Genomic DNA, 25,909 nt, shown 5'->3' on the forward strand with positions numbered 1-25,909 from the left:
GCCTCCGATATCTTGCAAGACAAGCTGAAAAGAAATAAAGTCCTACCTACAAATGTCAACAGCTACCTATTAACAAGAGAAAAATGCAAAAGAAAGGAAGGTAGCTCCAAACAAAGCTAAAATGGAAAACCCACCCACCTTCTTGGTAGTTTATGGAGGGGGATTGATGGCTCTTGTAGAGGAGGGAGATTTAATTTCCAGTGAATTCATCAAGGAGATCTAATTCCCAGTGCTCATTTTTACATAATCTACAAGTCTATGGAAACACGTCATTCACCAGGACCCTTTGCTGACCAAAGACATAAGACAGCTGGACAAACTGTTCTTGGTGATCTGGTTTAAGAAATTACAGTCCCAGAAACCAAACCCCAATAGATGGTACGTTTCTGTATACCAAATTCTGATGTTTTATCTGACTACATACTTATTCAAGTTTACAAAACATTCTTGAATTTGAAAGCCTTTTATTCTACTAGGGTATTTAAAACAGGCAAACAGTGAATAAGGTGAGCAATACCTTTTAATTTCAAATCAAAGCAAAAAATAACCAAACACAAAGTTCTGTAAAGGCAACAATGACTCGTGAAAGAAAGGTGGAACTCCCCTTAACATGTGCAAGGCTGCATAGCAAGGCAAATCAGTTATTAACCAGAGGGTGTTTAAAGCCTCTAAAAGTGATTGGCCAGATCCTATCTCAGCTGTTTCAGAAACTGTAGCAAGGGTGCCTAAGGCTACAGTTTCACAACATCTTAGACTGAATCAAGACTTGACTGCTACCATAGAGAATCAGTCCTCCTTCCCTCTCAGCATGGCTACATACTCCTGCTGGGTTATCCTCAAAGAGCATGATGGACTTGAACCAAGGCAGAACACGATGTGCAGGGGAGAATCATCTCCAGCATGCACATCTCATCTATATTGAAGATAGGAACACCTCCTATCTTCTTCACTTTCTGTAGGTTAGGTGAGATCTGCAGTAAACCACCAATGTTTTCAATTGGGCTCAGAAAAATTTCATCGATTGAGGGCTAGACTCAGAAATTGACTGATCTGATGTGATGCTCAGGATGCAAAGGTAGGTGCCTTGTTTCAAGAACTGTGAAAGAAGTAGCCTGCTAGAGCTTTAACACCGTAGAAAAGCAATCAGGTTCCAACTAGGTTGGTAAGCTAGACTGTCTTGGCAAAGGATATGACAAGTGTTAGAGCTAGGGGCTTGTACAAGGAAAGAAAGGGGACTGTGCAGCTGTGCTTGGCGGCAGAGAAGGGAGAGTTCCTGTCCTTTGATGACAAGGAGTTAGATCAGTTCAGCTGTAACATGTAATTTCATCCTCAGTTACCAAAACGCTGAGCAGATATGAAAAAAAAGCTATATCTAGGGAAAAAAGTAAGCAGATAGTTCAGTGAAAGCCACTGGTTTAAAGCAGGATCTTTATTACTAAATATTACAAATGTCTTAAAAAAATCATCAGGTTCACAAATGTCAGCACTTCAATAAAAATCCCACAATAATTTCAGACTTGCTGATTGAGTTTCAAGGCATAGTTTACACAAAACTTTTGAGCAGAGCAGGGACAGGTCACTTCCTTTTTAAAAGCAGTATCTGTTTCTATTGCAGAGACGGGTAGTTTGAGAAAATGCTTAAGGTTGCCCCAGCCATACTTCAGCGTTTAGAGAAAGCTCAACACTTCCCCCATCAGCACTGAGCTGGTCTGAAGCCAAGATGAACCTGGCATAAAGCAGAAAACCTGACTTTTAACTGGATACGGCCAAAGTGTTTCCTCTCAGGAGAAAAAAAAGTTTGAAATAGAACCCAGCAACAAGATTGTTCTTCGAATTAGTAGTATACAGGCATTTTGATTCAACCCTGCCACAAAAAACTGCCCATGCAGCTCGTGGGCTCTAAAGTTTTATTAGAAGTGGGTTTGGTTAATTTTCAATCCCCAAAGGAAAAAAAAAGAAGTGCTGTCAGTGCTGTTTTAAAAGCTCAATTTCAGGACAAGCACACTTATGACATTCCATATGTGTCATCTCAGGTTAGTATTTAACTGTGTTATATTCTTCTAGGATAAGCATAGTTCCAACTAGCAGTCTACAGGCCACACATAAGACATTCCCATGCATCTTTGCCTCGCACAAGCTGGAGAGCAACTTCCTGGACAGAACATTCTCCCTTAATAGCCAGATAACTCCTCTTCCACCCAGGCAAGAGCTTAGAGCCTGGGAGGAGCAGATAGGGTTAGACTTCTGCTTCATCTTAAACATACACACCCATACAACTCTCTTCAGGGTAGAAACCTGTCAAATTGGTTGGGAGGATTGGGGAGGCGGGGCAGGGGGTAGATGGGGAAGGAGGAAAAGAGTCTGACAACTGAGACTTCTATACCTGCTGACACTGGATCATCTTGATCTGGGAATTCCAAACCCTTTTTTTAACTAAATATCACTCGAGAAAACTGGCAATGCTCTGCCCCTCGCCTTCTGTGATCTAGTTCTGAGTGGATAAGGACTTGTGACCCTAGTTTTCCCTCCAATGAGTACATGTGCTAGTTCTGATGAAAATTACTAGCAAATATAGTTCGCAGTAAGATGCAAACTCCTTAAATATGGGTGCCACTGAAACTGTTCCCCTAAAAACAGACTATTACAGAATCATAGAATAACTATGGAGGGAAGGGATCTCCAAAGATCATCTAGTCCAACTCCTGCTCAAAGCAGATCTAATTAGATCAGGTTGGTCAGGGGCACATCCAGTTGAGTACCGAACATCTTTAAGGATGGAGATTCCACAACTTCTTTGGTTATGTCAAAATCAGCAGAATTTGAGAAATATATCTATAGCAGAGCTGTAACATCACATATTTTGCTTCCAAAATAGTCAGGGATTTTGGCTCACATGTTAAGACTTTTGCAACAGGAGGTCTTAAGAAAAAAGAAAAAGAAAAAAGAAAAAAGGCTTTCTAATAATCATGTTCCACTCTTTGAATATGCAAATTTCCAATGAAGATAAAAGCAACATCCTGACTGAGAAGTGAATTCACCAGTATCTTACTGCAACTTCTTCTGAAGGTTTTCCTTTTGTTGGGAACCTGTGTTAGGAGCCTGTGTAATAAGGCTTGAACACACATTTCAACTTTAAAATCGTTTCACCAAAAGTAAATCAGGCTCAAGACAAAGAAAATACTGGGAATGAGCTGTCACTCATTCAGGCACTTAAAGAATGTTTAACTTCCTACCAAATCAGAGTTTTAAAGAGTTTAAGTTTCTAGTTTTAAACACACTGGAAAGAATTCCTGCTACAGAAGTCACTATGGTGACCTAAATGCAGACCCAAATTAACACTACCCAATTTATTAACTACAAATTATAATGAAAGATTGCAAATTATTTTAAAAAAGAAGCTGCTTAAACCAACTTAGAGGTTAAGCTACAAATAAGTATTTCAAAAAGTGGAGGCAACATATTAACTGGAAATACCACTCTATCACACATTTCTTGTTTTTTCAGAGGAGGGAAAGAAGAGAGGAGAGAGAATATGATAGGCCAATTTTCCTGCCATTTTAAGATTCCTTCATATAAATTGGTCAAATATCAATATATGAAATGTCAAAATGCTTTGCAGCTTATTTTTCAGACGTAAGAAAGCTCATCATCTTCTTAACCTTTATCCATTTGTTTAATATTAATTTCTGCTATCTGCTAAATCATCATGGCTACATTAACAATATTAGTATAACTCATTTTAGTATAGTGCTCAAGTCAAACTCCCAGATGTTAGACCTTTATAGTCATGGCATTCTATTAACAGAAATAAACATTCTTTAATTCAGATATACAAATTAAAATCTTTATTTCAAATGAGCTTTTAACAGACTGGAAGCCAAAACAAATCTTAATAGTATCTTACCAGGAAGTCTATTCATGTTGACCCCTTGAGCAGAAAGTCCTATTCCCATGTACCTTCAAGAAAACAAACAAAATATCAGTAAAGCACAGAATGGCCAAGCCACAGGACTTCCTGCAGCAGAAATACAGAAAAAAAAAAAAAAAAGTTAAGTACTTAAGGTAAGAATATAGAAGTCACTAAAGATTTTCCATTGCATTTTTATTCTTTTCTTGAATCAAAGACAAAGGCTTTTTGTTAATCTGCCCCAGTGACTGACAGCTTTCTGCTCTACAACTACAACTACTCTTTAGTTCCTAATTGGTAAGAAAAGGGAAAGGACTGAAAAACAATCAGCAATTAAATGCCTGTTTTCATATATCAGAAAAACGTAAGTGTCTACAGGTGATTAACATAAGAGTAAACAAAATGCATTAGAACAGATATCGCTCATGAGACGAAAGGTCCGTATAGCCTCGTACATTGTCGTCAGAATTTGCCAGCCAAGGATGCATAGGATGGCGCAAACATGTAATTATACTTCCCAGGAACATTCCTGCACTCTCCAAAACATATTTTACAGAATTTCCTAAGCAAAAGGTGGTCTTTTTGCATTTAATAACGCAAATAGATTTTTTCCTCCATTAATTTTACCCGTTGCTTTTTGAACCTTTGCAAACTTTTTGAACAGGCAATATCCTGCAGCAGAGAGTTCCAGTTTCATTATCATCCATTTCTTCAGTACTTGCAGTTCCTGAATTGGAAGAGATAGGAATAGCAGTTCCCTGAGCCCTCCCAAGGGCACTCAGGATTTTGAAGTCCTCATTAATGTCCCACTCCCCAGTGGTCTCTTCTCAAGGTCAAACACTCCTAATCTATTCAGTTGTTCCTCATAACGAAGCCAATCCATACTGCTGACCATTCTTGCTACACTTGCAGTCCTCTGCATCTTCTCTGAGAAGTGGGGGTAAAAAAGGAACTGCAAAACAGCGTTCACACCACTAGTACACCATGACTACAGCAAACAGTATAACAACGTTCTCCATTTTGTTCTCTATTCTTCCTCTTCTAACCTCTGGTATCCCATTTATTTTCTGGCTGTGGATGTGTGCTGATCTGATTTTTCCATGGAACTATCAATTGTAACCCAAAGATCTTGCCCCTGCACTCCTAGAGTCTGCTCAGAGACCATCCTTTGCATCAAGTTGGCATTGTTTATTCTGCTCCTACATAAATCATTTTACAGCTATCTAGCCTGAAATGCATCTTCCATTTTCATGCCCAGCCACTCACTACTGTAAGATCATTCTACAGTTCTTCACAGTTGGCCCTTGTTTTTACAAGCCTGGTTAGCTCTAGTATCATCAGCAAAAGTTATGATCTCTCTATTAATTTCACTTCCAGGTCATTTACTAATGTAGTGAACAGCAGAAGCTTAGTACACATCCCTGTGGGAATCCATTGCCTTGACTGCAAGGAGGAGATAGGGCACAACACAACACAACACAACGCCCCAGGGCTGTTAAGTTTCTCTGTTGCAAGCAAGGGTTTCCCATCTGTTAACTAATCTTTTCACCAATCATTTAACCACACAAGTACCTTCCCTTTATCCCAAGTTTCCTTAAGAATTCTTTACAATTCTTTAAGAATTGTTAAGGGTGGACCTTGTCAAATCACTTTTGCAAATCCAAGCAGACTAAATCTCACCTACATATGCGTTCAACAGGTGTAAGTCACGGCCTCTCTCTGCAAAGGCTTTTCTTCCCCACTGCACAATATATACGCACATACCCATTTTGTTTGTTCTGTTTCTATTAGCTTGCTTGGTCTGTAGTTCTCTTTATATCCTCTAGAACCAGAGAAACTGGTGCAGTGTTTAGCTTGTTTTCAACTAAATTCCACATTTTTAGGTTGCTCCTCTTTTTGAAATTGAGCAAATCTACAGTTGACTGGGGGGGCTCTCGTTCATGCAGAGATTTAAATCTATTCTACTGTTCTTTCTTTCACAACATCACCTCTCCTCCTGTGGCTTCCCTGACTACTTCCTCCATAAAACATTAATCATGTCTAAAAATGTTATTTCAGAACTGTGCCCCAAAATTACATTTCCCCGAGCTATGTGGGTTAAGACTCCCATAGCAACTGCGCTTCCTGTCTTTTCGACCCTCTGACTTCCCTCTGTGTCTCAATCGTTGTCACCACTCCAATCAAGCAGGATGGAAATGGGAATAAACTTTATTTTTCCTGTTTACATAGGAATTTTAATCCATAGAGATAGATGACATATGTTTTTCAGATTTGATTCTGAAATCTCTTTCATATATAGCACCACATCTTTACAGTTACAGCCAACTTTGTCTTTCTTGTATACTTCACATCTTGGTAATACAACCTTCCTGATTTTAAATACTTGAAACATAGTTCTATAATGCTGTAAATTAAGTAAGTCCCTTCTTCAAATATATACAATTTCAAAAGCATCCCAGCTCCCATAGAATCTGAATCTCTCTTCCTCAGACTATTTCCTCAACAACATACTAAAAACGTTCCTCCCCACCTCTCTTTCTGGTACTATGGAAAGTACAAAGGGAGGGGGGAAAAAAAGTGCAACTGCTACAGCAGAGGTCCTGGTTTTCAGATTCCTATATAACAGTTCAAGTTTTGCACATGGAACCTTCTTCCTGCTCTTCCCTATGTTCTCAATACTACACGGACCACAGCCATTAGCTCATGCTCAGCACTTCTTACAATAACCAGATGCCTTGGGAGAGATGCCAGCTTTACACCTACCAGGCAACTCATGATGCTTTTCTCCCTGATGTCACAAACCCAGTTAGCTCTGCATCTCATCACTGAATTGCTCACTCTTACATGGTCTGCTGTTCTCTTTTAGCTGGCCCCTGGCTTCTAAGGGTCATCCTCAGTGCAAAATGATACATCGTTGTCTTCTGATAGGGAGAATCTATTGCTGCAATCATAGCTCTCTTCACCAGCTTAGTTCTCCTGCCACAAGATTAGGGCTGTTCAAGCGCAAAGCTTCCTGGGGTGAACTCTGACAACTGGGCTAGGCCAGCTACAACCAAGAAGGGCCAGTCCAGGTCCTTCTGCTCTCACCATGTGTTAATTAGGTAATTAGACAAGCACCAGGAAAGTGTTACTGTTTGATAAACGTAACAGTTAAGAAGACCTAGAAAAACTCCAAAAGGAGCTTTGGCAGAAGCCATTTCAAAAGCAGATTTGAACCTCCTGATGGCAAACAAGTTTATCTTAGAACCTTGCTATTCACAGCAGATAGATTTCAGGACATTTGATTGGATCTCCTGTTTCTTGCTTGGAAAGATAAAGTAACTAAGGAGGCTTGTGAGCATTTCCAAGATACTTAGGATATACATTATTGCCTAGGAAATCTTATATGCTCCACATCTGTGCTAAAAGCCTACAGCTTCTCTACAAAAAGAAGAGCTCAAGGCACTATGATTGTTGAGGCAGAACCAGAGACGCTCCAGTACAATACAGCCTGGACACAGTGCCTGCAGTAACGCAAATAAATGCCCTGAGCTTCATTTCACACTGCCCTGAGTTCTAGGACACTGGCATGAAACACCTGCTTCCCAGAGTAGTGTCCCTGAGCTTTTAGATGCGACTGTCCTCACCCCCAAGACAATCCTCATCCTTCTTAGTCAAGATGAAAGGTGCTCAAGGGCACCTCCTTCCCCACCACAGACTAACAAGCTCCATCAACACGAACAGGGATCATTTCACCTGCCAAAGGTCACCTGCCACTGTATGGGCATGTGATCCCTGAAGTAAGGATTAGAGGCTGCCAAGAGTCATCCTAAAAAGAGACATCTCAACGGTTTATGCTGCCACATGCCCTAGAGTAGACAGGCAAGATGTAACGAAAGAGTGAAGTGGGAAGGATTTATGTAAAACTAAGTCCCGCATAGCCTACAATATATCTTGAGGTAGAAAGGTCAAAAGGTAAATACCAGCATTGTTTCAAAAGACTTGTGAACTGCATAGAAACATGGCAGGACTTTTGGGCTTTCATCCCAAAAACTAAATTTGCCAAGAACTATGGGATGAAATAACTATTCTCCTCTACTGTAACCCAGTACAAATAGAAAATCTGTTCATCTGAGAAGGGATGTGATAACTTCTAGCACCTTTGTACCAGAGTCCAAATGGTTTGGTCTTTGGTCTATGAAGTCCAGACGTTTCCTTTGAAATGCATCTGAACTGAGATGTGAAAGACAGCACCATGGCAATTAATAGCTAACACAATGGCATCTAGTCACTATTCTGATCTTACATATGAACAAGTATTCAGCTTTTTTATGAGTTGAGATCACTTGCCAGCCTCCAATATTCTGTTATGATAGAAAACATGAGCTGCAAAACACTCCTACCCAAGGTGAAAGTAGGACCCTCCAGCACCAACAACTATCATGAGGAAGACGAGAAGAACTTGGAGCAATGTAGGTAGATTACCACTTCTGAAGCCCAGACATGTTTTGATAAGGTCCTTCACCATAAGGTCTTAAAGAAATTTTCTTGGGATAAAAAGAAAGGTTAGTAACTGGTTAAACAGTAAAAGATGAATGGTAAGAAAAACGTTTGTCGCAACACAGATATGAGGCAAAGACATCATATTACAGGCTCAGAGCAAATACCTGTGACTCAGGTAAGCCAACAAGAAAAAAAAAAAAAAAAAAAAAAGACCAGCATGATTAAACAATATGACAAAAGAAGAAGTACCCAACCAAACCTTTTTCAGTTGTATTAGTAAGAATGCAGCCAGCAGGTCAAAGAAAGAGATTATTACATTATGCCCCCTATTTAGCACTTGTGAGTCTATACCTGGAGTACTGTGTCCAGTTTTGGGCTCTGCAGTACAAAAAAGACAGTGACAAACTGGAGTGAGCCCAGCAGAGGCCAAGACAGTCAGGGAGCTTAAGCCATGATATATGAGGACAGGCTGAGGGAAATTGGCTTGTTCAGTCTTAAGAACAAAAGGCAAAGGGTGGATCCTATTGCTGTCTACAAGTCCTTAACGGAAGGGTACAGGGAAGATGGAACCAGGCTTCTCAGACATGCATACTAAAAAGATAAGGAACAAGAGACACAGGTTGTAACAAAGAAAATTCCACTTACATATTACTAAAAAGATGTTCGCCATGAGGATGATCAAACATATGAACAGTGGCCCAGAGAAGCTACTGAATCTCCATTCTCAGAGATACTCAAAACTTGACTGGATATTGCTGAGTAGTCCGACCTAACTTTGAAGTTAGCCCTGCTTTGAGTGGTGAGCTGAACTGGATGACTTCCAGAGATCTTCTCCAACCTAAATTATTCAATGATTTTTTTGACCGAAGGCCATTTGGTTTACAGCCAATGAACTCTTGGGTAGCAGTGCTTTATGCGGGTTGTCACAAGAGAGGCAGACATATATACCCCAACCTATCTGACTAGCTGACCCCAGCTTTCTCCCTAGTCATCAAAGAAAATGGGTCATCCAAGAAAAGCTGGTTCATGAAGGATCCCTGAATTTACAAACAAAAAATACCACAATGACTGCTATCTGGCACGTAGCAGTGAGTCCTTTAGCTGTTTGACTGAAGGTCTCCTGAACCTAGTGCCCACTAGAGCAAGAGCAAGGAAGAAGGTTCTGCTCTGATGTAGAGATCTCTAGGATGAAGCAGACTAACAGAAGGCATGTGATCTGATTCTTCTGGATCCCTTTAACAATAAATAAATAAATAAAATCTTTTTTTTTCCTGCTGGAATGAAGACTTTTTAAATAAACATTACACGCACAGTTAATAGCTCAGCTATTTCATTCTTTAGAACTCTTGAATGAAGATCAGATGACCCTAATGATTTGCTACGTGTTTTACTGATAAATGATGTTGCTATATTAACCCTTCAACAGGCATGATATTCCTTTAAAAACAAAGTTGGGAGCCTCTGGAACATTCTTCCACAGTGAGCACATTTGCAAAATAGTTATTTTCTACCACAACCCTACCTTTTCTGAGCCCTTAATAAAAAATTCCTTAATAACCTCTTGGCCTTGCTGACTTTCTGGCTTGCTTCCCACTCCTGATGTTTCGGGAGGAAAAAACAATCTTGTTTGACATTTTAGATGTTTGGCAAGATGTTCCTCAGTCTTCTTGGTCAGCCTTAACGTGCTTTTACACTGAACTTGACCAAATTTGTTCTTTCCATTTTCCTCACCTAATAAAACTTCTGCTTTTGAAGGGCGTATCCCTATCCTCTCTTACCCTAGTGTCTAATTATGCCAGCCATTAGGTCATTTTGAGTCTTTTTAATAGCTTATATGCATTTAATCTAATCCTCCAATATGACGCCTCTTTAAACTATCTCCATAGCACCTGAAAGCATTTTACCTTTCTGGTTGCATCTTTTAATTAAACTTTTTAAACAAGTTTCCTCAATCTATATAGCTCTGGGGTTTTTTGCTTGTTTGTTTTGGGTTTTTTTGGTCATGCTTCTCAGAGGATTTTAAACATGTACTTATGGTCAGAGCTGCAGAACAACGTATAAACAGGAATATTTTTGAAGCACATCTCCTGCACTGCTCAGAGCATGAGCCAGAAGTTACATTCCCACTCACGAGTTCCCTGACTAGCATCTCTGAAGCAGTCATTTATGGTGTCTAAAAATTTAGTCTCAGCATCATGCTCTGACGTGACATACACACAATCTATAAGGACAAACTAAATTTTAAGGGTGTGCTTACAATCTGCCAGCCATGATATGGAAGATTTTTCCCTGTATCTCTAGGGTGCGCTCTAGCTCTTCCTCACCACCTTCTTATCATGTTTGCATACAAGATAGACCCTGTTTGTTACCATTTCAATTCTCATACTACTACCAAGTCTGAAATACTTTGCTGCTTAACAGCTTTCCTTGCTATGTATTGTTTTTTGCTGTTTTGATCTCTTTTCAATTCTGTCTGCTAGCAGTGAGGACTATAATCCACTGTTAAAACTACATTCTAGGTCTATATTGCTTCAGAGAGCAGTGAGAATTGCCACCTCTTCCAAGTTTTCAACCCTCAGATGAGCTATGATCCAGAGTTCAAGGTCCCCAATTGGTTGAACATACAATAAAGGCATCTGCTAAGCCTGGACCAATAATACCAGAGCACTTGGACCTGGAGTCCAGGAGTCCTTTGGCAGTCCTGGAGACACTTAATACAAAACTCTTATAGAGCAGACCACTCAATTACTGTGGCAAAATGATGTGTCCTGATCTATCTGACCGAGCTGAAGGTGAAACATCATAAAACCGTGCTCGCTTTGTCTCCTCTAGTGCAGCTTTGTCATGTGTTGACATCAACTCCTTTAGTTTCAGTATCATATAGCACAGCTCCCTTGGCATAGGGCCATTTGCCATCTCTGTGCCTTCTTACTGCCTGTGGGTGCTTGTCCGTTCCTCTGTCTCTATTCCTGTTGCTGTTGACATTAGCAAGCCTGGAATTTAACAGAGAGAGTGGGCATCACTGGTGCACACACCCGTGGCACCTAGCTTCATCAGCATCATGGCTGCAGCACTTTGATGAGGTCCCTTCTGTCTCCACCCCTCGATGGATAATGACACAATGCAATCATTGCATTGCGTTGTCACCATTCTGGTGACCCCACCAAGTAAACTGTTGGAAATTATAGCAAATAACATAATTATTGGACACAGATTAAATAGGTCATCTACCACTTCAGATCATCATGGTTAACTTTATTATTTTCTATGCAAAAATCCACCGTCCCTCTTTTCTGTCCTTAGTTATGTGAATGGGATTTGCTGTAGGGCAAAAACATATATAATAGTGTTTTTCCATTTCTATACAAAACACATTTAAATTAGGGTTGTAAGCTTTTATTTTTACAGAAAGCAAGTACTACAAATCCAGATTCTCTAAATTAAGATTACATATTAGTCTAGATAATACAACACTATGAAATGTGTTACTGCAAAAAATGAAAACGACCACAAGCCTCCCCAGTTCACATAATTTTGCCCTTCAACTTATGCTTCTGCTCAAGTTTAAGACAAACTTTTAAATCAGGAGCATGACTGCAGAACTGTGCACTGAATTTGAAGACAACCTAAAACAAAATACATCTCTCTCACCAAGCCGGATATCAACTCCACAGCCTATAGCTTATATCCAAAACTTTACATTGTCACTTATTTGATTGCTGGTTATTATTTCTGAAGATGCCAGTAAGTTTGCTTTTGCCATCTACTATCAACGTATGTGGATGAGATAATCTTCAAGACCTAAAAAGCTTCAGATTAAAAATCACTCTGTTCCATTTAAAATAGAAAGAAAAATTAATCAAATCCCCCACCATCAAAAGCCTCAGTGGCTTCCTGAACTTCATAGCGCAGAACAGCTCTTCATTTCCTAGATTCCAAATGCTCCAAACCAGTTACATGCATACAAAAAAATCCCAAACAAGTTAAATAGCTTCTGTGGGCATTATCACACACAACCTACTGCTTGTGTTTGTAATGAATAAATTATAATGTTCAATAATATTCGCTGAATATATAAACCTGCACAAAGTCTGTTTGCCTACACTATTACTGGTTTTGGAGGTTTCAGGTGCGGACAGACTCCATGTGGGGTATTCTTTAACTGGAATCAATTTTTGAGGGATTCAGGGAGCCTCCTGGAAGGGGAAGCACAGCTGCTGAAGCACCGATACCAGAGTACAGAGAAATAAGAAACATTAGCACCTATTTTCAAATAGTAAAAAAACAAAACAAAACAAAACTTATACAGAAAAGCTTTGGGGTACATTATGTTTAAGTCTATGATCCATCACATATAACAAATATACTTTAAAGGCCGGGTAAAAGAGACCTCATGACACCATCCTCTCAGCAGTGAACACCGAATGCCTGGAAGAACCCTATCCACACAATTCACTAATGCTGCAACATAGTAGATCAATTTAAAGTAGTTACAGCAGAAAAACGCACAAAAAATATACCAAATACATGCCAGTGATTCAGTCAGAGGAACAGTCTTGGCTCCACTTATCTGCAAACTACACAGTTACTATTGTGCCAAAATTTTTCAGACTTTTATTGTACACCAGCCCTGCCCAGAGCATACTGGTTGCTTTTTAAAGTTTTAACAGGCTAAATCAACCATACTTACCAGCAGTTAACATCAGCTTAGAAGGCTACACTTTGCCCCTTTAATCCATGCACCGGCTCTCCTTGACCACAGCAGGTAACTGAAGAACCTTACTAACAAGTTAGAGTTCTGGAAGATGCTGGCACCACACATGCTTCTGCACAACACAGGAACAGCAGGACTGTCAACATTTTTCACTCTGTGTCTTACAGCACTTTGAATATGGCAAGAGTAAGTGCAAAGAGACAAAGCTTTTTGTTGGGGACCCAGAAAACAATCCCCACCCAGCCTTCCCCAATCTCCGAGTACGCGAGCAGCAAACATCAGCACGTCTGCTACTCCAGCCAGATGACATCTAACTAAGACAGTATTAGCTTCTGGCTCCTAATAGAACTTGTAGTGGATTTAGCAGTGCAGACATTTTCAATGTTGCAATTTGAAATTAGTATTAAAAAAATTAATTAAAAAAAAAAAATCAAATTTTACCTCTGACTTCCCTTAGAAAAGAGGGAGAAAGACCGAAAACAATGATTGTACATCTAAATTAACTAATTCAAGTCCTACTGATAATAAAATAAAATATAAAATAAAATAAAAATAAATAAAATCAAGCTGAGCTGCTGTAGCACTCACTCAGCCAAGAAGCATTTTACATTTGTCACTGGTCAGAAATTATCCAAAAAAGCCACAAGGAAAGTTATTTCACAGGAGTGACAACATTTGGGTAACTTAAACAAAGCCTCTCTTAAAGAGGCTGTTAAAAGTGTTATACAGTCACACAAGTAGAAAAGTTCATTGATGGCTGCATTTGGTTTCTTTGCATTTTAACAAAAGGAAATTCTGTATTTGGGCATACTAGATCAATTAAGAATTTTAGTAGTTGATCATACGATATTAATCTTCTTAAATGATTCAGATGAAAAGGTTTAACTTTTTGACATGTAGACTTTGGGTTATCTTGGACTGATATATCAGTACAACACTTGCCTTGAGAATTTTTCAATACCTTGAGGTTTGCTCCGCACTGGGAAGGCTTGTACACTAAAGTTACCTTTTAGCCAGCAAACTGGATACACCCTTTAGACACAAATTGGCCAACTCTGACCCCTTGCACAAACATACCACAGAGAAGTCTTCATCTGACACACAATCCATAGCTACAGGCCAGGCATCACTGTAGGACTCCCACTGACACACACAATGTCCACAGCTGTAACTCCTAGGCCCCTGGACATGGTACAGTGAGATATCAACTACCACAAGCATGGAAGACATTCAGCACCAGAAAATGCAGCTAAATACTCAAGGTATAACAGCAACAAAAGTTCTAGCAGTGAAAGTTTCTAATATAGAGGTGGCCTCTCACAATTCATCATGATTAGCACACTGAGGCTGTACGACATGGACAAATATCCTACTAGGCAATAAAGACCAAGAATGTATTTTCACTTACTCCACCAATATAAAGTAAAAGTAACATACAGACCCACCATAATGACATTTCAGCATCACTTCAGTGATCCTACCACATCATCAATTCATAATTGAAGAGCTACACCGTATGTCACATGGCTTATCATAAGGCTTGTTTGTACCTGATTAGGAGCAATCAGATAATACCTTGAAGACTTCAGAGAACAGGGTGCTAGAGTTTTCAGATCCCATGGGCTGGATTGGAAAAAAAAAAAAAACCCAAAACAAAAGAACACACACACACACACAACATGGTTAATATTTACCCAAATCTGACACTCAGTCTTTTATTCTCCACCCCCTCCTCCCCAAACTCCTACTTCAAGCCTCTAATTCCCTAGGCCACACTTTACTATTTGCTGTATAAACCGGCTTTGCATCCCCGTTACAGAAACTGCATGACTGCTGGATGAACGTATAGCTGCTGCACTCACAGTTTCTTCCTGTTTGGTTCTACTTGTCCTGACATCCACACCAGCTAGTGGCCAGAGTATGGGAAAGGCTTAATTAGACTCAGGAGCTACTGTTTACACTTATCTGTAGCAGAACTGCTCTTCTCCATTGCAGAACTCCACATGCTAGATAAACTAGTCAAATGAATTCAGGAATTCAGTGACCAACGGTGCCTGTAGCAGACCTCAAGATGGTACAGAGGTGGCAACTTTTCTGATGGTACAGAGGTGGCAACTTTTCTGGGGTTTTGCTCTCAGAAGTGCCCCCAAGAAGGCACAGATCTAAGCTGCATATTGCATCACACCTCCTTCCTATCACACCACCCACCTTACCCATCTGACACATCAGAAGACAGACATCCAGAATGAACTAAGGACTACAGATGATGTCAAGCTACACTTGGCAGTATGGCTGAGATGCAAAGAGCTTGCATGTTCTCTGCCAGAGGTACACAAATTATAATTGTCTTTGTAAATAGCTGCATTTAGGATTTGTCAAGTTCTAGGTCTTTTTGTTTGATTTGTTTTTTTAACTTATAAGATGGGGATACATTGCTAAGCATGCAGTTTCCCTTTCCCGCTGGCTTTTGAAGTGATGGTCAAAGGCAGAGATAGGATGAGCTGAATTTCAATTCCCAATACCATGCTTAAGAATGTAAGCCTGCCTAAAAGATCTCACAGACCAAAATATATGGATTCTCAAGAAGTCAGAGGAAAACAATCCCCAGAAGGGAAATCCATCCATGTGACAAGTAATCCTTTGAGTCAAGAGAACAAACATAATACTCAGAGAGCCTGCCAAACAGTCAGTGTAAGAAAAGTTTTTTGGCTAGTCTAGAGCTACTTATGCAAGCAACCCACAGAAATCCTTGTGAGCTCAGCGCAAAAGCTGAAAACAGACCTGCCTGACAGCAAGCAGCTAACACAGAAATTCTACCACTTGCATCTACCCTGCTTCTCAAGTGCAGGAATGAAGCATTTACTAGGTAGTGGGAGGAAATGGGGGGAAGGGGAACATTATTTCAATGCACTGAAAAACAAGTCTAGCTTTAAATCTGCTAAAAAAACCCCAACTATTGTACATAAAATACCAGATTCCAGCTGTCTGACTCCTCAGTCTAACAACAAATATTTTGAAACTATATCACAATGGAACATAATGAATCTCTAAAGGGGAAAGGATACTGGTTTTATTTCTGGATATTGTGCTGTTCTGTAACAATGCTTCAGAACAGCACTGACTGGCTGCAGAAAGAATCCCAATTCCCCAAACAGTGGTCAATAAAGACAAATAATGCAAGATTGAAAAGAAACAGATAAAGGCAGGAAATAAACAGCTTATTAAAAACAAGTATCCTGAGGCATAGTGGAGTCCACGCACATTAGCCTGAAGAGAGGTGGAGAAGTTCTGGAAAAACAAATGAGCATTGGAGAAGGTGAGCGATCCGAACAAAATTAGAGTCAGTAACATGGTAACAAAACACACTATCTCGGCCCATTTATGAGTAAAGGCTGCCAAAACTATAGACAGAAGAAGAATAAAAACTTTTTCCCTTGATCAGGATATTAGATTCCCAGCTCCCTTACAACTTTAGAATCATGTTCATAAGAACAGACCACCATAAAATGAAAAACGTGTCTGTCAGCCATACGGAAGGTTAAAATGTGCCCCTTCTCTAGATGAGTTATCTTCAGGAACAGAAAGAATTGATGATGTAAAATTAACAATATATTTAGAAATATCGAAAGACAGAAGATAAAGATCAGAGATAACTACTTAACTTGAGCACCATTTAAGAAAGAATAGGTATAATACAAGCCTGCCCAGGCTGAAATCACTCTGTTGGGATCTGCCCAGAATGACTAACTACTCCACTATAAGCACTGTCCCATCCAAAAGGATCCCAAACCCTGCAGTTTTCAGTGGTGAAGACCAACTGCCTTGCAACTGTATCTGAAACTAAGGTGTCTTGCCAAGCTATCTTTCTAGCTTTAAACCTCCAGTCCTGACAGATGACTTTTCCTCTAAGTCAAAGTTCACATAAACCACATCAGTGGCAATGGTGAATTCAGTTTTAATTCAGTGTTAATTCTCTGACTATTTGTTCTGCTTGCACCCAGTTGAACAAGTAGGATTTTTGTTCAGTTTGTCCTGCTGATTAACAAAGTATACTTTGAAACATAGTTCAGTGTTGCTGAAATTTTTTATCCCACATATCAAGGAAGTTAAACAGGGTTCCATGACTGTATGGACTTAGAGTGTGCGACTGCCAGTTTAAGCAACATAACATTTTTCCTGGAATGAATGAAGTCTACAAAATAATAAAGAAAGATGCTAGAGATACAGCAAATATCTAACAGAAAGACATATTTGAATCTATGAAAGGAGGATTTACTTGCTAACACAAGTGTTCAGGAAAATCTCTATAATAAATACCTGTTTGTAAGAAGTATTTTATAATTGTGTGGAAAAAGCATTACATATAAATTAACAAACAGAAAATGGCAATGGATATACTTAGGAAATATGAATACTTTAACACAGAGACAAATACTAGGGAGAGCACTGGGAGATCAATGCACACTGAATTCACAAATCTTTATGTGTTGACATCTCCACAATAAGGAACTAAGGCTAAAAGTAGAAAACATCAATACTAAAAACTTGTTTATAAGAAGAAAGATTCTATCTCTAGTAGTGTGCAAATAGAGATCTAGCGTTAAACTGCAGGCACGCTGTAAAACCCGTTCCTAGAAAAGCATTTAAAAAATTAATCTGATCATAGAATCACTATAATACAGTTAACACAATTAAACTTTATGGGATGGTGGTAAAGCTGAAGTTATATTCAAGCTCCACAGTAAATGATAATTTCTTTAGCAGTTCATCACCCCTGAGCTTCATAAATGAAGGAAAAAATTCTTTCTATAAAACAATTATGCAACTTGTGCAATTTAATTAGTAATCAGAAAATTGCTTAGATATATAATCCTAGAACATTTAAAAAATTAGTTCCTATTACTCTGCAATTTGATTTGCACGTTATAAAAATAGTCTGAACATTTGAGGCATAATAATGCCTCAATTTTACAAATATTCTAGAAATGTTCAATTTACTCTACTAGAATATACTTTTGACTAATTCTTACCTTTTCTATAATATATTTAGAAACAGAAAGGGGGAGGGTACCTTTTCTATAGCAGATATTTAGAAAGAGAAGGGGGAGGACACTTTTCCTGAAACATTTTTTGTACTGTACAGAATCTCACAACTCTAACTGGACACAGGAAAAAAATCAATAAATAAAATCAACAGCAAGAAAGAAGTCATACCAGCAGGAAATCTAGAAGGTATCACAGACTTCAGATACAACCAAGTGCATAAATCACAAGTGAAAAAGTCACATATAGTAAAGAGAAAATCAGAAGTGATGAACAGGAAAGAAAAACTTACTAATCAAGGGAGAAAGAAGAAGATACCCTTAGGTATCTTACCAGCAGCCCATTACCATCACTAATTCCATTTTATTTCCTTATTTCACAAACTGCTTTAATAGGAAATTGATACCATTACAATGGATGGGCCCAAGATACTTCTGTAAGGTGTAGAGTTTCTGTTTCTACTTCATGGATTTTTTTTTTATACAATGAAGAAACAGCTACCAAGTGCAAATCAGATACTGCAGTCTCACAACTTGCCTTAAATTTAAAATTTACAGTATTAAATATTACTCACAGTATTATTCCAGTTTACTAGAGTTTAGCTGAGCAACAACATAAAATAACACCTAGCATGACACCATCAACTGATGTGGAATCTCCAGAGAAAATGAGTATCTGTGCACTTCCAAGCACCAAAGGTTTAGAAGACTAAGAACAGAGCTCAGTCAGTCAGTAGCTAGCAAGCAAGACTTGCTTGGGCAAGACTGCAAACGTGAACAAGGTGCGAAATATTTATTCGATTCAGTTGGGCGGGATTTATTTATGAGTTGGCTTATTTACATGAATGTCTGAGAAACAGCATCAATTCAAGTAAACAGACATACCCACAAACAGAAGAACAAGTGCTTACCAGCCACTGGTTTTGGATTTTGGGAAATGAGGTGGGGAAAAAACAAAAAGGGGAGGAAAGCAGTTATTTACAAGCTTATCAGATACAAATAAGGGATCACTCAGCATGAGCGGACAACTAGAAACCCTTAGCTGCCACACAGAATTCCTTAGCCTACACTACAGCCACATCCAGCCTCACATTACATTTATGAGGTCTCTGCAGTATAACCAGCTGATGGATGCACAAAGACAACCATGCCATTAAAGCCGCTGACGTCAGAGAGGACACAGACAGGCCCATCAGCATCTGGAAACCATTAGAGCATACTAGCAAAAGGCTTTTCAAAGAGCAATTGCATTCACCATATGCTGAAGAGAAACGGAAAGTTGGCAAGCAGAAATATAAGCAAGGGAGAAAGGAGCAGATTACTTAGTACTAACGTAAAGCTAAAGCCTGCTAAACAACCAGTACAACTGACCTTTATTTTTCTTTTTTACTCAGGGAGAAATTGAGCTATTTTAAGCCGGGGATATGGTGCACTTGGCCTAATATGATGATAATACTTGTGTAAGAAAGTAAAAAGAAAAATTTTAAATAACCTGGTACAGAGTAAGCTAGCCTAGCTCTCGAGCTTCTTTCCTCAAAGCATTCTTCCCTCCCTCTCTCAGAAAAACACCTGTGATCTAAGCTATCACTGACCGACATCTCATGACAGCAGACTATGAAACACAGTCCAAGCTGCTGCTGAAAGAAGAATACCAAGGCTCACTACTGTCCATGTCTTCCAACTCTCCCTCTTCTGCTCCCCGTTCTGACCTTCCTCTTCTCCACTTAATGCACAGAAAATACTGTAACAAGGAACTGGTCCAGCTGAAAATCAATCCAGCAAAAAGACAGTTAACTTCCTCCAGCTCACTACACAGTAACTAGTGCTGGCACAAAGAGAAAAGGGGAAAAAAAATTATAGCAGGAGGAAGAGCCAGACTGCTTCTTTCAGCAGCAGCCTACCAGAGATCAGCTTGAAGTTCTCAAGAAACTGCCTCACTCCAAAGGCAGAGGGGCTGTGCCACATAACACCTCCTCTGCCCGCAGGTCATGCTTTTTCTTTTGCACACAGCTGTCTCTACATCTAAAGCCACTGTGGACACACAGTAGGCCTCTGTAATTCCAGGAGAGATCAGATGTATTGCAAAACTCCAGCACACCAAAGTCTCTGCAAGTAAGCTCCTCTCCAAAACCAAGTAACTACCAGAAAACACAGCTGTTAACAGCAAACTGCTTTCACAAAGGCAGTTCACAAGCTGCTTGACTGCCTTCTTCTCCAGGAGTAGCTCAGAAACGAACAGAGAGAAGGCTGCAAGCCAGATGACTTTTGCTAGAATTAGGAATCTGCTCGCAATCAACATCTCCTCTGAGGAGTCCTCTCCAGTCACACTGCATCACAGCTCACCCTGAGAGTGCGGGAAGTCACCCATAAGACAGTTCATCTTGCCCCACAAGAAAGAGGATAACAAAGATGAATTGTCCTCCTGAGTCACAACAGCCTGTAAGTTGTGGATTGGCTGCCCTACTCTGATGAGTCTTCCAGACATTGTTCCTGTTTACCAGGTGGAGATCATCTAACGGGAAAACAGAAGCTTTAAGATGAGCTGACAAGTCAACAGCAAACACAAACAGAAACACAGATTTTGTGTGCATATGCACGCGTGTGCGTACACATATATATAGTGGATAAAAGTTCAGTGTGTGTGTGTGTGTGTGTGTATATATATGTATATAGTTTTAAAAATTTGAGGTTGAACTGTCATAAACACCATTGTGATAAAAGCATGAGTTATTTGTGGCAGCCTAGGAACATTTCTTCCAGTCTGTTCATCTGAGCAATGCCGGAATCAAGCCATTCACAGAACCACAGAAAGTTTTAGGCTGGAAGGGACCTCAAGAGGTCACTTACTTCAACCTCCTTCCCAAGAACAACTTTGGAAGTTATATCAGGAAGCTTGGGGCCTTGTCCAGATAAATCTGAAGATGGAGATGACATCACAGCCTCCCTGGGCAACCTGTTCTAGTGCTTAATCATTTTCATAGGGAAAAATATTTTCCTTATGTCCAGCTGGCACTTCCCTTGCTGCAACTTGTAACCATTGCCTCTTGTCCTTTTGTTCTGACAATACTCAGGAGAGACACACAATGGCACAGCAAATTAAGCCCCCAGCAAGTCTTCAGAGCGTACTTTAACAACAATTTGAACTGAACTAAACGAGAGTTACTGCAATCTTATTCACCCCTCTCCCAGCAAGCAGTTACTGACACAGTGACATCAATAGATTAAATCTTTAAATATTATCATTGTTTTGATGTGTCTGGTTTTCAGGCAGTTATCTCCTTGAACCAGCTCACTAAAGGACTGGATAATAACAGATTGCCAGTGTGAGGAAAGGTGTGGAAAAAAGGGAAATACAAAACACAGAACCACACAGCCTTGACTTGTATCATCCTAAACTGTTGTGGAACTGCTCCCTGTGCGTTTCTGGCAGACAAGGAGGTAAAAAGAGAGCTGTGGTACTACTTGCAGAGACTGTAAACTAAATTCTCTTCTGGCAACAAGGACCCATCTCCCCAAAGATAAAGCATCAAAACCAGCAAATCAATCTACTGTCAGATCTGATTTATTATGTGAAGGACATAGCCTCCTTTTCAATTCAATTTTTCAATGGTAGCCTAGCAGCCGTCCCTCTCCCAGGAAAAAAGATGACCTCTTATCAATAAAGAATAAAACAACTAGAATGAGAAATGACTACTGTTCAGCTAAAAACAAGTTTAAATCATATTTTTTTTAAATGGTGGGTATATATCTGTGCAGTAATGGTGGAAGATCCAGAGCTAAGAAAAACTGATAAACCTTAAAAGTGTCTAAAGTACATCAATGGATCCAAAGACGATGCTCTTTGCATACTATACATTGCTTTGAAACATCAGCCAGAAAACTAAGCTAGTTTTCACCAGTGCCCAGACAGAAAAGTCTGGGAATAGTGAAGAGCAAGTTGTCAAAAACAATTTCATTTGCCTCCAGAACAAAAGCACCTTTACAGAGCAGGTGCATTACAGGGCAGGGCAGAAAGACAATGCAAAAGTGAAAGCTGTTCTGCCAGCTATGGGTGCAGTGCCACAGTGATCTAAAACAACCTGTGACCATGCTGCTGTCCTCTCTCTTCTCTTGTGTTGCCACTGGGGTTTGCGAAACTGAGCAGAACACTGATCTGACTGAATATTAATAATTATTTTTTATAGCTAGGATGCAATGGAGGTTGGGAGGAAAGAAAGAAATAAGCAACCAAGGAGTGACTGCAAGAAGAGTGGACCACAGCATACCAGCTTTAAATCACCTTAACCTCCTAGAAGTAACATGTGTGAGAAGTTAGAAAGGCGGTACTGATACCTTCATAACATTTCTGTACCACAGTGAAACCACCAATCCAGAACTGCCAGTGTCTGATAGTCAATTCAAGGTCCCTCTCTTATCAGATTGTATCATATAGAGGCAACATCTCTTGTCAGGCTGCAAAATTAATCATGTGAGCTTCAGAACGGTGTTCTTATATCCCTAGTAAAAGCCACTCAGAGCTTCTATCCCACTTCTTACCTCCAACATTAATTTGCGTGGTATGTCAGCAACTGTCAGCACCTAACCTGGGTATACAGTGCTAGACTATAACAGATTTATTAGCGCAGAAAGGTATCTTGCATACTGAGCAAAATCAGTCAGAACTCCTTATGGCACACTTCTTGAAATTCATTCCACCAAAGTATTTTTCAGGTAAGTCTTGTTTTGAAACCTGACCACTCACATTTTAAACATAAATCTGAAAAGCTATCACAAAATCCAGAAACACAGTAAACAGAATCACATGATCCTTACCTCACTACTCCACGCAGCACAAATAAAATGACAAGCTACAAAGCAGGAACTTTATACCTGAAGTATCCAGAAAGACTCCTCTTCCCCTCCCCCTGCTAACGGACTTCCAGCAGAGTTCCTAGGGACATGTTTAACCACTTCAGGCACTTGAAAGCCCCCTCCCATTCCCTCCAAGCCCTTCTTCAAATTCTGGCATTTTATTTCTTTAAACTGAAGCCACCATGGTGTAACAAACACTGAAGAGTTTCACAATAAGCAAGATGTCTCTGTCCCAGTGTACAATTTCAATATACCGAGCCCCTAAAGGGCAGGCTGAAAATCAAACTATTAAAGATGAGACCATATAAAAGTACATTTTAAGTGACAGACAGGCATTAGCTATAAGGCCACAATTACAGAGCCCAAGTACTGCAATGCATAAGACAAAAACATGAGCTCTGTCTGTGCAGTTCTGTGTTTCTCTCTACCAGCAAAAGAAAAGTCAGGTACAAGAACAGTTGAGACAGAGGAGCTCTACAAAGGCTTGCCATTGCGCTGATTTCTTACAGTGCCACCAGATCATAGCTACCAAGTTTTCATGTTTATATTCCAATAAGGTTAACACATATGGTTCCATATCTCCCAAATTATTCCTGGAAAGTAATTATAATGATAGAATGCAATAAAAAAGGAGTGCTGAGACAGAAAGCTCATATCTTGGGAGACACATAGCAAATTCCATTATCTCCCCACGAGACTGATCTAGACCACAGTAAGGATTAAGTACTGCTCAGTGACCTAACATGATTTCCTTCGAAAACTATCTTGAAGTCCACTGTAAACGATTTTAATTTCAGCAGTTACATAAACAAATCAAGTGTGGGGTTTCAAAACAGATAAGCAGTTAAACATAGAGTCAGTGAACTGAAAGAACAGAGATAGTCTTTTCCCTGCATTTGTAAAGCGTTCAGCCCAGCACTCACCTCTGGAGAGATAAAAATTTATGCCCAGTATTACAAAGACAATGCAACACAATTCAAGACCCTTAGCAAGTTCCTTCTTAAATAGGCCACTTCTCAATTAACAAGGACAGTAAAAAATTTCAATAATAAGAAATTACATCTGTAATTTGGCGTCTACTAGGAATCCTTGCTGACCTTTCCTCAGGCCCCTAAATTGCCCAGAGTTCAACCTGTTTTCTTAGAGGACTGGATTAACGAATTATACTTAGCACCCTCCTTTCTGCATGGTTGTATTTGTGATGTTCATCCTTTAGCAATGAAAAAAAAAAAAAAAACACACGCACACACAGCTGGTTGGTATCTTTTTTATGGTTAAAAATCATCTATACAGGCAGCAGAAGCCCAAATCTTGTTGGTAATACCCCTTTATTATTTTCTCAAGTTTCCAAACATCCTGATAGGATATAAAGGAACTTCACATTCAACCTGGTTGTTATATTTTGGAACAGAACACTCAATTCAGTCACTGCAAGTCTGGATGAGATCCAAAACTCACTGCCAGTACAGTGAGTGCTTCTTAATTGAGTAATTGAGCTGTTTCCATGCTGCTTCTAATGCTACTGACAGGACTTGCTGCTTTTGCAATTCCTCTAGTTGCTACTGGTCTAAATAATAAGGACTGATATGGCAAATGTAGTCTCAAAGTCAGCCTAAAATATTAAATACTGTCATAAAAACAATGATCAAGTTTGGAAAAACATTCTCATATCTAGCATTCTGTTACCAACACAGTCTCCCAAGCTTGCACAGTTGTTATCTGCCAAAATACTCTGTGTTGCAATCTACTCTTAGAAAATGACTCCAAGTCCAAATTCAAGTCCTGGACAAAAGATGACAGAAGTTTCAGCCTATATTTGGAAATACCTCATTTCTCTTTCTTTGCATACCTCCTTCACTCTCTCCTGTCTACGTAAATACTAAATCCAACATCTATCCACGTTTCAATAGAAATGTGCCCATGAAAATAGTTTGGGTTACAACATGTTCATCCCCCACTGCAGGAGAAAATTAAAAAGCAGCATTTCCTCCATCTGTCATGAATTTATCTGGGCTAGGTTCCTAGGTCATCTCTGTGACACCATAATACTTCCTTTTCAGGTCCAGGAATCTGAGTGACCAGACCTAGTTAGCAAGAAAAAAAAACTATTGTAACTCAAATTGCACTGGAGACCCAAAACTCTTAAATTGTTACAACTGTCCATATCAAACAGCAGATAAAAAAACTGCATAAGTGCCTCTGAATCCAGTGCATTCTACCACCTTCACATCTATTAATCAACCTCCCAATGATATACCTGCCTGTGATAACCAACAGCCATATGACCCGTAACCCTTCCAGAAAGCAGGTCTGAGCACAGCAGAGTTGCTAAATACACATCCCCAAACGTGATGTGTATTTCAAATCAAATTGGAATACCGTACTTACCCATCTCTACCTTTACTGACAATCTTCACCTCAAAGTAATAAATGCCGCAAGCTGCAGGTATGGGGTGTGTAGCCCTGACTGAGGCAGCATCCTTATGATTTTTACCATGACCTAGGAGAGAACAGAAATTTAAGTACTTAGAGGATTTGAAGTCTCTCACGTTTTGTTCTAAAACACCACTATCTGAATGCAGCAGAGATCCATTTCTGCATATATTCAAAAATTAAAAGCTGTTTTTTTCAGAGAAATAAAATATACAACTCTGCATTGCCACCATGTACAATTCCTACGCTATGAGCACTATGGTTTTTTCCTTTGTTTCCACTCTAAAGGTACTGAGGTACTACCTCACCCCCTTCCCACATATGTTGTTTAAAAATCAATGTATACAAACAGAAAACAAACAGATTATGCAAAATAGGAATTACATCTGTATTTACCAGCCAGGTAAGAAAAGGTATGAACAGTTTTCTGTGTGTGGGGGGGGGGGGGGGGAGTAGGGAGAACAGTCTCCAATAGCAATA

The 25,909-nt window shown here is 39.5% G+C and overlaps 1 protein-coding gene across 3 annotated transcripts in view; it reads right to left on the reverse strand.

Annotated features, from left to right (window-relative positions):
* RANBP10 (RAN binding protein 10) overlaps positions 1-25,909 on the reverse strand; it is an 83,920-nt gene that overhangs the window by 56,687 nt on the left and 1,324 nt on the right. For all 3 annotated transcript variants that reach the window (XM_068956429.1, XM_068956430.1, XM_068956431.1), the window contains exons 2-3: positions 25,385-25,496; positions 3,905-3,957 (exon numbers count right to left, since the gene is read on the reverse strand). In XM_068956429.1, coding sequence (XP_068812530.1) covers positions 3,905-3,957; positions 25,385-25,496 — 165 coding nt within the window. The remainder of the gene's footprint in view (positions 1-3,904; positions 3,958-25,384; positions 25,497-25,909) is intronic.

The sequence above is a fragment of the Struthio camelus genome, chromosome 10 (assembly GCF_040807025.1).
Source record: "Struthio camelus isolate bStrCam1 chromosome 10, bStrCam1.hap1, whole genome shotgun sequence".
In the NCBI taxonomy this organism is placed as follows: Eukaryota; Metazoa; Chordata; class Aves; order Struthioniformes; family Struthionidae; genus Struthio; species Struthio camelus.